This window comes from Schistocerca piceifrons, chromosome 11 (assembly GCF_021461385.2).
Source record: "Schistocerca piceifrons isolate TAMUIC-IGC-003096 chromosome 11, iqSchPice1.1, whole genome shotgun sequence".
NCBI lineage: Eukaryota > Metazoa > Arthropoda > Insecta > Orthoptera > Acrididae > Schistocerca > Schistocerca piceifrons.
Window position 1 is genome coordinate 69944335 of NC_060148.1, and position 13979 is coordinate 69958313.

Below are 13979 nucleotides of genomic sequence, written 5' to 3' on the forward strand. Positions count from 1 at the left end.
TTTGTAATTGGGATAGGCCAGGTGGTTCTGCGATACCGGGTCAGATAGTCGTCACACAGGAAGTATTTTTGACATCTGTAGCCTCGGATTTGCGATTTAGTTGATTTTACACAATGGCAGCGACAGCAAATCAGGACTCAGTTCCTGATACGTTGGTCTGTTGTGGGCAAGCATCTAGTTCTGCTGGACAGTGATGCGTTAAACAGCCGACAGTAAAGCACCACGGTTTTAATAGTGGCGAGGGCAACTCTTTCAGACAGGGCCGTTGTAGCAGCCCGCTGGATGTCGCAAGCCATCTCCAACATCGCCACGTGCTCAGAAGAGATTCGCACCCGTTTCTTCTTTCTCTCCCCCTCCCCCTCCCCCCCCCCCTCCCTATCTCGACCGAACTGCCACGCCACGATCTCTCCGATCTCTCTGGATTATCATGACAACATTCCCCTGAAGATATCTTCAATGTCGGGCTTAAAGTTAGCTTCCAGACAAACGGTTAGTTGTCCACAACTCTGTAAGGTCTTGTCGCTGCTCATTCTTTAATATCTTGTCGCCACTCGTGAGGAATTGAAACATCAACTACAGCTCACACGTTTGTTCTCGGTGTCCATAACAGTTTCAGTCATAGTTATAGAGTTGCTGCCGAGTGCAGCTGAGTCTAGAAACAGATGGGGTAAAAGTCTGCCTGTTTAGTAACTTGTTAACAATGCGTATTTCCGTTTATGTGCCACTATTATTCTTATGAGTGTCTGGAGTAAATTATCGGCTGCAGCCGAAATTTTGTAAAGACCGTTCTTCGCAGTATTACAGTCCGTGGTTCTAATATACGCATATTCTTATGATGACTTACTTCTTTATGTGTTGTAACCCTTTTCGACCACCTTAGTTTTTTAATTAGTTGGTTTACTACCAATTAGAACCCTGCAAGTTCGATTGCCTGAAGCGGTCAAGAGTGACAACGGCAGGCATAAATAATTTTTCCGCTGAGGGAGCACAAGCTCACTGTCCCCCCTTCCTCTCATTTAAATGGAGGTACTCCCTACCGAACAAGAAGCTGTCAGAGAGTTACAAAGAAAGAAATGGACGATTACAGCTCGTTTCATGTCTGGTGCACGATAGATAGATGATCGAGTAAGAGATAAAGTCCAGCAACGAGAGTAAAACAATAAATTTAAAGAATATAGTGATTCGAACAAATAGAGTTCTTTAGCAAACAGGTGCGATAGCTGAAAATACAGTGTTTCCTCAGTCCTACTACAGTTCATAGTATTAACACTTGTAAGGATAATATTAGCAGTGTATCTGATACAATTAACTGTTCAGTTACAAATCGAAATATTGTCCGTCAAAGAAAATTAGTAAATACGAACAGTATCATGCCAGGATCATAGATGAGAAATGTAGAACACTACACGTTACAGTATTGACTAAACATTAGCTTGTCTGAAGCCGTTAAGTTGCAGAAACCATTCGCCATTTTTAAAACAAGCCTTAGACTAGGTCTGAAAAAAAAACTACGTGTACAGAAGTTTAGAGCGTTTATAGAAGATAAGAAGGAACACTTTTTTATATGAGGCACGTGTCGCACATGTATGAAGGTCTTATCTGCACTGGCGTTCAGAGACGGAGTTCAAAGTGCTGTGGGATGGGCCCTGTTTTAGAGGTGTTGCGTGCCTCCTACGGGAGGGAGACGAGTTGTTCAGTGTACCAGACACTGGCAGACTCCCCAGGTGAGGTGGTCGCCTGTTAGGCTGAGGATGCAAACATTATTTGTGAGACACCCACTTGTTTCGAGTGTGTTGCACAATCATTAGCAGCCAGATGGCACTTGAGTAACGTCTCCAAAACATCACACAGCCTCTGTACATCGCCGGCATCGAAACCTTCACGGGCCACGAGCAGCTGGGGGTACACCTTTGACCTTTGTGTCACGTAAACTTGTCATAGATCCAGACGGAGAGTTGCCGGGGAATCTGAACACTGACTTTGGAAAGAGCACCAGAGATTACCTTGCGTGGCATGCAAAATCACGCAAGAGCTAAAACTACATATTCAGAAGGATATTTGAATTTCATTCCTCGAACAACTTGAACACTTGTCAGCGCATAACCGTGAAGTGGCCGGGCCCCAGTATTAAACTTACCTACAATCTTTCCGTAGGATGAATCGATGCGCTCAGCTGCATGGTACCAGTAGAAACGATGGAAGGCGTACAGTTCGTCAGCGAGGCTGAACATTTGCGACGCCTCTGGCTGCCGCTCCTTGCACAGCGCACTGTAGTCGTCGTCAAAGGAGGGGCTCCACGGCTGATAGCGCAGCAGGCGTTCACTCAACAGCGGCCGCCTGTAGCACACAAGCTGCCAGGTTAAAAGTTGAAAACCTAGCATGTATAGTTTATGCAAGAACGTACAAGTATCCAAAAATGTGTGTGAAATCTTACGGGACTTAACTGCTAGGGTCATCAGTCCCTAAGCTTACACACTACTTAACCTAAATTATCCTAAGGACAAACACACACACACCCATGGCCGAGGGAGGACTCGAACCTCCGCCGGGACCAGCCGCACCCCATGACTGCAGCGCCTCACACCGCTCGGCTAATCCCGTGCGGCTAAAAGTATCCAGAACGGATTTCCACTCAGCAGTGCATAAGATACTTCCTGGTAGATGAGTACTGTGTGCCAGACTGGGACACAAACCTGGAACTTTTTCATTCTTTAAAGGATGCATAGAAAGACAGCAAACAAACGCAAACCCATTGGTGCATTTCAGCGCATCGAGATTTCATCTTTAGATTTCAGAGCACTAGAGTGAGATACCGATTGTAACTATTTCTTGCAGATCATCCACTCCGTTCTGTGCTACTATACCGTTTTAACTGGTTTCAGACACATCAAACAGCAGAACTGCAGCGCTTTCCGCAGAATACCTCTTTTCTTTAAAGAAGAATTTCGTATTCATTGCAAGAGAGTGAACATGTGATATTTATGTTAAGGATATGAATGAATTGTTCAAATTTGTTATAGATGATTTTAGACGCTGACATGTACACATGTCTGTCATGAGCTGAAGCACACATTACCACTTGGAAATGGCTCAATAGGCCGAAACTGCAATAGTAAAACAAATAATTTTTAAAGTCAATGGCGAATATGACGCCCTTAAAAAGATAGACATAGAGCTGGGCAGGCAGGAACCGAGAACCGCCGTCACAGCCTTACTTCCGCCAGTACCTCAGCCGCTGCCTTCCAGCCGTCACAGAAGCTCCCCTGCACGGCTGGCTGGACCAGCGCTCCCGGAAGGATGGGCACTGCAGTGACCAGAGGCCTCGGGAGTTGCTTCCTGGGAGAATCCTCACTCTGCAGTGGAGAGTGCAGTCACTTGAAACGTCGGGGATCCGACACACGGCTCTGACCTGCCAGGGAGTTTCCTATCTGCTTTAGGTGAAGTGACATCTGCGATAATTTTCCGTAAAGACTGTTGTTGTTGTGGTCTTCAGTCCTGAGACTGGTTTGATGCAGCTCTCCATGCTACTCTATCCTGTGCAAGCTTCTTCATCTCCCAGTACCTACTGCAACCTACATCCTTCTGAATCTGCTTAGTGTATTCATCTCTTGGTCTCCCCCTATGATTTTTACCCTGCACGCTGCCCTCCAATACTAAATTGGTGATCCCTTGATGCCTCAGAACATGTCCTACCAACCGATCCCTTCTTCTGGTCAAGTTGTGCCACAAACTTCTCTTCTCCCCAATCCTATTCAATACTTCATCATTAGTTATGTGATCTACCCATCTAATCTTCAGCATTCTTCTGTAGCACCACATTTCGAAAGCTTCTATTCTCTTCTTGTCCAAACTATTTACCGTCCATGTTTCACTTCCATACATGGCTACATTCCATACCAATACTTTCAGAAAATACTTACATCTATACTCGATGTTAACAAATTTCGCTTCTTCAGAAACGCTTTCCTTGCCATTGCCAGTCTACATTTTATATCCTCTCTACTTCGTCCATCATCAGTTATTTTGCTCCCCAAATAGCAAAACTCCTTTACTACTTTAAGTGTCTCATTTCCTAATCTAATACCCTCAGCATCACCCGACTTAACTCGATTACATTCCATTATCCTCGTTTTGCTTTTGTTGATGTTCATCTTATATCCTCCCTTCAAGACACCATCCATTCCGTTCAACTGCTCTTCCAAGTCCTTTGCTGTCTCTGACAAAATTACAATGTCATCGGCGAACCTCAAAGTTTTTATTTCTTCTCCATGGATTTTAATACCTACTCCAAATATTTCTTTTGTTTCCTTTACTGCTTGCTCAATATAGAGATTGAATAACATCGGGGAGAGGCTACAACCCTGTCTTACTCCCTTCCCAACCACTGCTTCCCTTTCATGTCCCTCAACTCTTATAACTGCCATCTGGTTTCTGTACAAGTTGTAAATAGCCTTTCGCTCCCTGTATTTTACCCCTGCCACCTTTAGAATTTGAAAGAGAGTATTCCAGTCAACATTGTCAAAAGCTTTCTCTAAGTCTACAAATGCTAGAAACGTAGGTTTGCCTTCCCTTAATCTTTCTTCTAAGATAAGTCGTAAGGTCAGTATTGCCTCACGTGTTCCAGTATTTCTACGGAATCCAAACTGATCTTCCCCGAGGTCGGCTTCTACTAGTTTTTCCATTCGTCTGTAAAGAATTCGTGTTAGTACTTTGCAGCTGTGGCTTATTAAACTGATGGTTCGGTAATTTTCACATCTGTCAACACCTGCTTTCTTTGGGATTGGAATTATTATATTCTTCTTGAAGTCTGAGGGTATTTCGCCTGTTTCGTACATCTTGCTCACCAGATGGTAGAGTTTTGTCAGGACTGGCTCTCCCAAGGCCGTCAGTAGTTCCAATGGAATTTTGTCTACTCCGGGGGCCTTGTTTCGACTCAGGTCCTTCAGTGCTCTGTCAAACTCTTCACGCAGTATCGTATCTCCCATTTCATCTTCATCTACATCCTCTTCCATTTCCATAATATTGTCCTCAAGTGCATCGCCCTTGTATAGACCCTCTATATACTCCTTCCACCTTTCTGCTTTCCCTTCTTTGCTTAGAACTGGGTTTCCATCTGAGCTCTTGATGTTCATACATGTGGTTCTCTTATCTCCAAAGGTCTCTTTAATTTTCCTGTAGGCAGTATCTATCTTACCCCTAGTGAGACAAGCCTCTACATCCTTACATTTGTCCTCTAGCCATCCCTGCTTAGCCATTTTGCAGTTCCTGTCAATCTCATTTTTGAGACATTTGTATTCCTTTTTGCCTGCTTCATTTACTGCATTTTTATATTTTCTCCTTTCATCAATTAAATTCAATATTTCTTCTGTTACTCAAGGATTTCTACTAACCCTCTTCTTTTTACCTACTTGATCGTCTGCTGCCTTCACTACTTCATCCCTCAGAGCTACCCATTCTTCTTCTACTGTATTTCTTTCCCCCATTCCGTTCAATTGTTCCCTTATGCTCTCCCTGAAACTCTGTACAACCTCTGGTTCTTTCAGTTTATCCAGGTCCCATCTCTTTAAATTCCCACCATTTTGCAGTTTCTTCAGTTTTAATCTACAGGTCATAACCAACAGATTGTGGTCAGAGTCCACATCTGCCCCTGGAAATGTCTTACAATTTAAAACCTGGTTCCTAAACCTCTGTCTTACCATTATATAATCTATCTAATACCTTTTAGTATCTCCAGGGTTCTTCCATGTATACAACCTTCTATCATGATTCTTAAACCAAGTGTTAGTTATGATTAAGTTGTGCTCTGTGCAAAATTCTATCAGGCGGCTTCCTCTTTCATTTCTTAGCCCCAATCTATATTCACCTACTACGTTTCCTTCTCTCCCTTTTCCTACACTCGAATTCCAGTCACCCATGACTATTAAATTTTCGTCTCCCTTCACTATCTGAATAATTTCTTTTATTTCATCATACATTTCTTCAATTTCTTCGTCATCTGCAGAGCTAGTTGGCACATAAACTTGTACTACTGTAGTAGGTGTGGGCTTCGTATCTATCTTGGCCACAATAATGCGTTCACTATGCTGTTTGTAGTAGCTTACCCGGATTCCTATTTTCCTATTCATTATTAATCCTACTCCTGCATTACCCCTATTTGACTTTGTGTTTATAACCCTGTAGTCACCTGACCAGAAGTCTTGTTCATCCTGCCACCGAACTTCACTAATTCCCACTATATCTAACTTTAACCTATCCATTTCCCTTTTTAAATTTTCTAACCTACCTGCCCGATTAAGGGATCTGACATTCCACGCTCCGATCCGTAGAACGCCAGTCTTATTTCCCCTGATAACGACATCCTCTTGAGTAGTCCCCGCCCGGAGATCCGAATGGGGGACTATTTTACCTCCGGAATATTTTACCCAAGAGGACGCCATCATCATTTAATCATACAGTAAAGCTGCATGCCCTCGGGAAAAATTACGGCCGTAGTTTCCCCTTGCTTTCAGCAACTACTGAAAAGGCTGCTGCCCCTCTTCAGGAACCACACGTTTGTCTGGCCTCTCAACAGATACCCCTCCATTGTGGTTGTACCTACGGTACGGCTATCTGTATCGCTGAGGCACGCAAGCCTCCCCACCAACGACTGTATGACAGCTGAAAGCGGAACTCCCACAGGAAGAAGAGCTCTATGGACAAACGTGAGTGTACCGTCAAGCAGGTCCACTTATTCAGTCCCTTTCAGCCAATCCAACGGCCAAGGACAGCGCGATACGATGACTTAAGCTATTTCACAACCGTGTTTGCAAATACCAAACATGTGTTTTCATTTCACAATAGGTCTTTCGTTTTACTCGTTATACCCTTGTCAGTTGTGGCATTTTTATAATGTTTCTGCTTACATCCGGCAGTGTGCATCCCACCATCTCACACTGTTATGCTCGACGTGCAGAAGTACATGTCTGCTGACGTAAAACTTGACAAAATGACGCTTCACTACTGCATACAAATGTTTGTTTACTTGGCTCTGAAACATTCGCTCCGACTCGCTTCGTGATTGGTTGGTGCGGGTGTCTAGTTTGGCAGTGAAAATTATCATACAGAAATTGTTGGCCGTAAAACTCTGTCCTAAGGTCAGTGTTCGGTACATCGATTCGATGCATCTGTGTCAGGTACATCTTATGATGCGAATGGAGCCCTCAGAATCGGGTATGAGACAATTTTTCCTGATTAATCTACGACTGCATTCCCTATAGCCCATCAACGATGGAAAGTTTCTGTACTGCCAGATACAATGCAGAACAATCAGTACTCCCTGTACTCCTTGTAGTATGGTCCTTGGTTATCACTGTTACTTGACAACGACGTTGCCAATTAAAGCATGAAGCTGCATCATAATGAGTTCCGTGTGATGTCTGGGTCCCCAGTTTGACCGGAAAGCAGTCCCTCCCATAAGGCATGTGGTGCCATGGTGCTAAGGCTCGCAAATCATTTCCACGTGTGCCCGCATCTCGTGGTCGTGCGGTAGCGTTCTCGCTTCCCACGCCCGGGTTCCCGGGTTCGATTCCCGGCGGGGTCAGGGATTTTCTCTGCCTCGTGATGGCTGGGTGTTGTGTGCTGTCCTTAGGTTAGTTAGGTTTAAGTAGTTCTAAGTTCTAGGGGACTGATGACCGTAGCAGTTAAGTCCCATAGTGCTCAGAGCCATTTGAGCCATCATTTCCACGTGACGTACAGCAGCACGCTGTTCTGCTTGGAGGTACAGTACCACACCTACTACACTGACAAGCTGGGACTCAGAACCCGTGCCGTGATGAAAATCATCATTTCTACGCCCCAGATGCAGGATGTACGTGCATATTGACAATGATCTGAATAAACATTATACCGAGATTTGGTTGGGGAAGATTTTCGAGAAAGGGCTGTTTTTAACATAATGGAGCCGTTCATTCCATAAGGCAACGAAAGAACGGATTTAAATGCAGCAAGGAAGTGAACAAACAATATCCACTGAAACAAGCTCTAAAGAAAATCTCGAAACTTCTGGACAGTTGGGAATGTACTACACAGCTATAATGATACCATATTCAGTTTAGGAGCAAGTGCGTTGCAACACAAAGTGGCAAATCAACAGAGGACGCAATAAATACTCGCCACATGGAGCTGGAGTGTCGACAAGCGGGGCAGACCGCTGCGACGGAAGTCAATCGTCGACAATTTGCGTGCAGAGGCAGGGTCTGTGTGCTATAGGCGGCTTTGGCCTGTAGTGCTGGAGCCATTACCAAGGCTATCATGCGAGTCCAGTAATGAAGTGGATTGGAGGAATTTAGAAATGACCGACTGTAAATGGCGATACGTGAACTACAGAAGAGACACGAAATGGCGCGCTGCCTGGACTAGGAGGGCGGTACCTAAGCTGCACCACTGCCGCTGGAGCTCTGTGGCCCCTCATGCGTCTTTGGTCATCGCCTTTGTACTGACATCCAACAGAAGGTAAACACGCTGGGTCGTATGAACAAACAAGACGACGTTCTCTAGGGAAGATTCTCGGAGCAAAAGGAAAATCTCTGAGAAAGCTCTTACGAGCAAAACATTCGAAGCCATAATCTGTGACGAGAGGGTTCCTTTTTCTCACTACCTCTGCTCCCTGCTGAGTTCTCGGTGTGCGTGGTCTGCCGTGTCCGGCACAGAAAGCACGTGCAGTGTCACGTGTCATTCAGCTCCCTCAAACGGGCGACCTGTCTGGAACCGGCACCAGTGTGTTGCACTACGTTTCATTTTGTTTATTTTATATGCGCCAACAAATTATTAAGACAATTACGTACAGCTTACGAAAATGCATTTTCTTGAGATGTTACCGAATTTACAACATACGGAAAACTTTTCAGTTACAGAAGTTAGGCGAACATTATGCGAACGAAATCTTAAGATTACATGACTTTTTATCTACTCCAAGCCGGAACTCTGTCAGAGTTCTCTAACACGAGATAATTTTGGTTACCATGGTGAACAACTGGAAGTGTCAGTGACACCGTTGTTTGGTGTAGGCCTACACCGAAGTTTTCTCGTACGTTAGTCTGAAAACTTAGGTCTACTAAAAAGCAGTAAGAATGTTTTAATTTTTACTTCTTTTGAAAGGTCGTCCCCTCTTCTTTGGTGATTTTCTGGAGGGAAGTTCACCAGGCAAGTAATGTTCTTATTGTGAAACCCATATAAACTTCTACAGTGTCTCTGTTCAGCATTTTCTTGGGCTACATATATCTTTCATTGCCTTCGAAGCAGCATGAATTCTGCCATTACTGTCAAAAAGTATGTAAAACTTAACCTGAACAGAACTTACTCAGCTCAAAGAATGCTAAAGAGCTCGTTTCAATGTTTTCCGATTGTGAGAAGCTCCTCTAGTTTTATTCATACGTAATCGGAGAACATTCTTTGTCTTAAGCAACATCCCTCACCTTTTTACTCGCGATGAGCACGTTCACGGGTGGAGTATATTCTCTGACTCGCTTTACTCATGTTAACCTCAAAATGTCCTCCCAAAATTTCCAGTACGAAGTATATCCTCCGTTTTACTGACACGCCCCACTACACTCCGCCAGCACCTCAGCTCTCACATGGACTCTCCCAGTGGTTCTTCGCCGATCATCTCCCACCCTTCGTCGTCGTCTTCATTGCTTCACCACTCACAGAGAGCCGTAGTCTGGCAGCCCCATCGCCACTGCCTCCGTCAAATGCTCCACCACCGTCGCCGCCACCTGCGCCACCGTCGACTCCTTCTCCAGCAGCGTCGCTGGCTCTGTCGCCATCACCGTCGCCAGCCCTCATCCGCGGCCCGCCCCATCGCCCCCACCACTGCCGGAGCCAGAAGTTCCAACCACATCCACATTCGTCACCGCCGTCATAAACTCCTGTCAATGTCCTTATCTACACACAACTGGGGCCACCTATTACACTACAAGCCCCATGCATGCAGTCACAAGACTCAAACAAATGAAATAGAATAGATAAAACATCACGATCCCAAATGAAACCAAGCCAAAAGTGTTTTCACTAAATTTACGGACATGAAACCAATAATTCCTTTCAACTATCGTCTTTTGTATCTACATCTACATACATAATCCGCAAGCCACCGTGCGGTGCGTGGCGGAGGGTACCCTGTTCCACAACTAGTCGTTGCCTCTCCTGTTCCGCTCGCTGACAGAGCGAGAACAGACGCCTGTCTATATGCCTCCTTAGGAGCCGTGATTCCTCGTATCTTGTCTTCGTGGTCCCTACCAGAAATGTATGCTGGCGTCATTAGGATCGTTCTGCAGCCAGGTTCTCTACACTTGTTTTCTTCGAAATGAGTGTCTTCTTCCCTGCCGCTGCTCACATCTGTTACTTTCCCCTCTTTGGGGAAGTGTGAGGGGGAGTTTGTAGCCTTTCGGCTTTTACTCCCCTGTGAACGTGTGTGTGTGATCTTTCTATAGTTTTTTGGTGTCTGTGACTTGTTGTGAGTGAGTCTGGTACTTGCCTGAGGTAGGCGAAGAGATTGGTGTTATGTGGGAAGGAACTGGATTAGGGATTGGGTATTGGGATTTTCTCTTCGACTTAATCGTCGAAGATCGTCATAGGGCGCTTATGCTTATCGCGGGACACGTCATACCGACCTAGGGAGTGGATGAGTGCGTTTCCGGATCTGGAAGAACCCTCATAGAATCTGCTGCTGAACTCCAGAAGCATATACGTAACACTTGCATGCTGATCGAACCTCCGGTAAGAAATCTACCTGCTCCCCCTGAATTGTTTCGATGCCTTCTTTCAATCCGACCTGGTGCAGATCCCAAACACTCGAGCAATGCTGAACGAGAAGTCGCTCTGGCGTCCTACACGGGGTCTCCCTCACACACGAACCACACTTTCACAAAACTCTCCCAATAAACCCAAGTCGACCGTTCGCCTTTCCTACCAGAATCCTCACACGTTTATTCAATTTCATCTCGCTTCGCAACATTACGTCCAGATATTTCAACGAAGTGACTGTGGTAAGCAGGACACTTGGAGTGCCGTATCCGGATATTGCGGGTTCGTTTTTGCTACTCATCCGCTTTCGTCTACAGCAAGAGCCGCCTGCCATTCATCACACCAACTAGAAATTTTGTCATCTTGTGTCAACCTGCAGTCACTCAACTTATTCCATGTGCTCGTTCTTCCGTTATCACCCCGCAATGGGACACCGTGTCAAATGCTTTCGAGAAATCTAGAAATATGGGATCTGCCTGTTGCCCTTCATCCATAGCTCTCAGTACATCATGCGAGAAAAGGAAAAGGTGAGTTTCACAGAAGCGATGCTTACCAAAACCGTGTTGATTTGTGCACATAAGCTCCTTAGTCTAAAGAAAGTTGATTATGTTCAAACTGAGAATATGTTCAAGGATTCTGCAGGAAACAGGTGTTAGGGATATTAGTCTGCAATTTTCTGGGTCCGTTCTTTTACCTTTCTTTACTTGCACTTTTTTCCATTCGCTTGGTTCTTAGCGCTGATCGCAAGATTCGCGGTAAATGCAAGCTAAGTAAGGGGCCAATGCCGTACACTACTTTTTGTAAAACCAAACTGGCATTCCACCTAGGCATTGCCACTTATTTATTTTCAGCTGTTTCAGCTGTTTCTCTACGCCAGGGGTACTCATTACTATGATTTCCACACGGGACTCTGTGCGATGGTCAAACGACGGCACGTTTGTACCATTCTCCTGCGTGAACGATTTCTTAAACGAGGAATTTTTAACTTCGGCCTTCCTTTTGGAGTATTCTAGCGCCAAAGCAGACTGGTCAACGTGTGACTGAATAGAAGCGTTGGATCCGCTTAACGATTTTGCAGAGGACCAAAACTTTTTCCGGTTCTCCGGTGGTAGCTGTTGTATGATTCGCGCAGAGATCTTTTCACAGACGCACGAATATCTACAAATCTTGCTGTCCTCATTTGCGCGTTCTCTTTTGAACCGAGAATGTAACAGCCTTTCGTTCCTCAGCATTTTCCGAATTTTGTTATTAAAGCACGATGAGTCTTTTCCGCCCGTACTCCACTTAGTAGGCGCATACTTTTCCGGATCACGATTTACAATCTCTTTAAACTTTAGCCATAATTCCTCTATGACCATAATTCTGGAATTAAATGATTGTATTTTATTGTCTAAGTGAGACGCTGACAACTGCATATCAACTCTCCTAGCGTTCTTGACTGATTTACTCACTTTCGTAACCATAGTCGCTATGATGACATCATGTTCACTAATCCCCGTCTCTATGCTGACGCCATCGATAAGGTCCTGCCTGTTTGTGCTGGCTGACGAACTAGCTGCTCAACACAGTTTTCGGAAAATGTATTCAAAAGTCCTTCACAAGACTGTCTGTCTGCACGACCTGCAGTGAAGCCATAGACGTCCCAGTCTATACTCGGTAGGTTAAGGTCACCGCCAGCTTGTGTCGCGTGATCTTGATATTTATGCAGTGCTGACTATTTACCTTCATTGAATGGCTCCAGCGGAGTCGGGTGGGTGGTAAAAACATCCAACAACTAATATGGTTTCACCTAGTCCTGTTATGTGCGACCACGTAACTTCACTATTGCACTCAAATTCAACCTCAGTAAAGAGAATATTTTTTGTCAACTGCAATAAACACTTCCCCTCCTACCGCGTCGAATATGTCTTTCCGATAAACATTCCAAGACTCGCTAAATATCTCAGAGTTTTTTTACTTAGGGTCTTAGCCAGCTCTCAATTCAAGAATAATTTGAGGCTGAGAACGTTCATGGAGGAGAGCAAATTTGGGAACTATGTTACAAATACTTCGACAGTTGACTGATAAAAGTTTCAGAGTCGAACTAACTTTACTCTGAAAGCTATCTGATTTCCCTAAAGGTGTACCAACTGGCGAGTGTTCATGAGAGTACCTCAAACTACTGGCTAGCCTGAAACCCCCCACGTGCACTCCACAAGTACTCTGCTATCCGATCAGCTGCTTCCTTTGTGTAGTGCACCCCTGTCTTGAAATCTACCCATCTCCGATTTTCAGTTCACCTTCCCAACCACTGTTACCTTCATTCCCACTGCCTGACACAATGTCGATAGTTTTATCCCGTCACACTATGTGCATGTGTCCGTACACAGTGAACCGGTAACCCACTCACAGTTCTGATGACAGATGTGGAGTAGCAAACCGAAAATCCCCACTCAATAAACATCGTGGAGTAACAATACCGTTCCTCAAAAACAGCTCCAGTTGGCTGCAAATCATGTTCAATCATCCTGCATAATACTTTATCCTGCGTGTGTATTGTACCACCCTGACCGTGATCTGTGCTACTGCCTGTCTCTGTCATCATCCTATAGCACATAATTTCGTTCCTCACACTGACCACTGCCTGTCCACAGCTGTTTACCTACATCAATTCTCATGATGAACTTAATTGTGGATGTCGGTTGATCACCTTCGTTTCAGAAGACCTAGTCCATTTCCCAGACACACTCATCCCAAAGTAGCTCCCCTACCGACATCTTCAGATATAACTGCAGAAGTCTTTCATCCTATTGATAGCAATCACGACTGAGTCTAATTGTCCATTCTAATCCATGTTTTCCACCTCCATAGCTACCTCACAATAAGCCACCTAAAAGAGTCCAACAACAAAGCCACAAGACCTGGGGTGCCTGCTGGGAGCTTGCCCATTCCCACACAGGAAGCCACCTGGTCACCCTCCATAGTGCCAACGTATCTCCTACAATACTCTATTCCACGGCCCCATATGTCAACCACTCGAGAGACTATTCCGCTTTCCTCCCGCTCGCAACCTCCAGTATTTACGCTCTATGCTACGGACTGATTTAAACACACCAACCACAGGACAAAATATAAGAACGATGGCTATCCGCTTCCTGCCCTCTGCTGACGTCTTCCCATCTTCCCTCATCGCTGCTTGGATTTTTCCTCCATCTATT

The 13979-nt window shown here is 45.0% G+C and overlaps 1 protein-coding gene across 1 annotated transcript in view; it reads right to left on the reverse strand.

The window, feature by feature from the left end:
- The window catches only part of LOC124719705, an 88826-nt gene that overhangs the window by 11260 nt on the left and 63587 nt on the right, over positions 1 to 13979 (reverse strand). The window contains exon 6 of the mRNA XM_047244910.1: positions 2138 to 2337. Coding sequence (XP_047100866.1) covers positions 2138 to 2337 — 200 coding nt within the window. The remainder of the gene's footprint in view (positions 1 to 2137; positions 2338 to 13979) is intronic.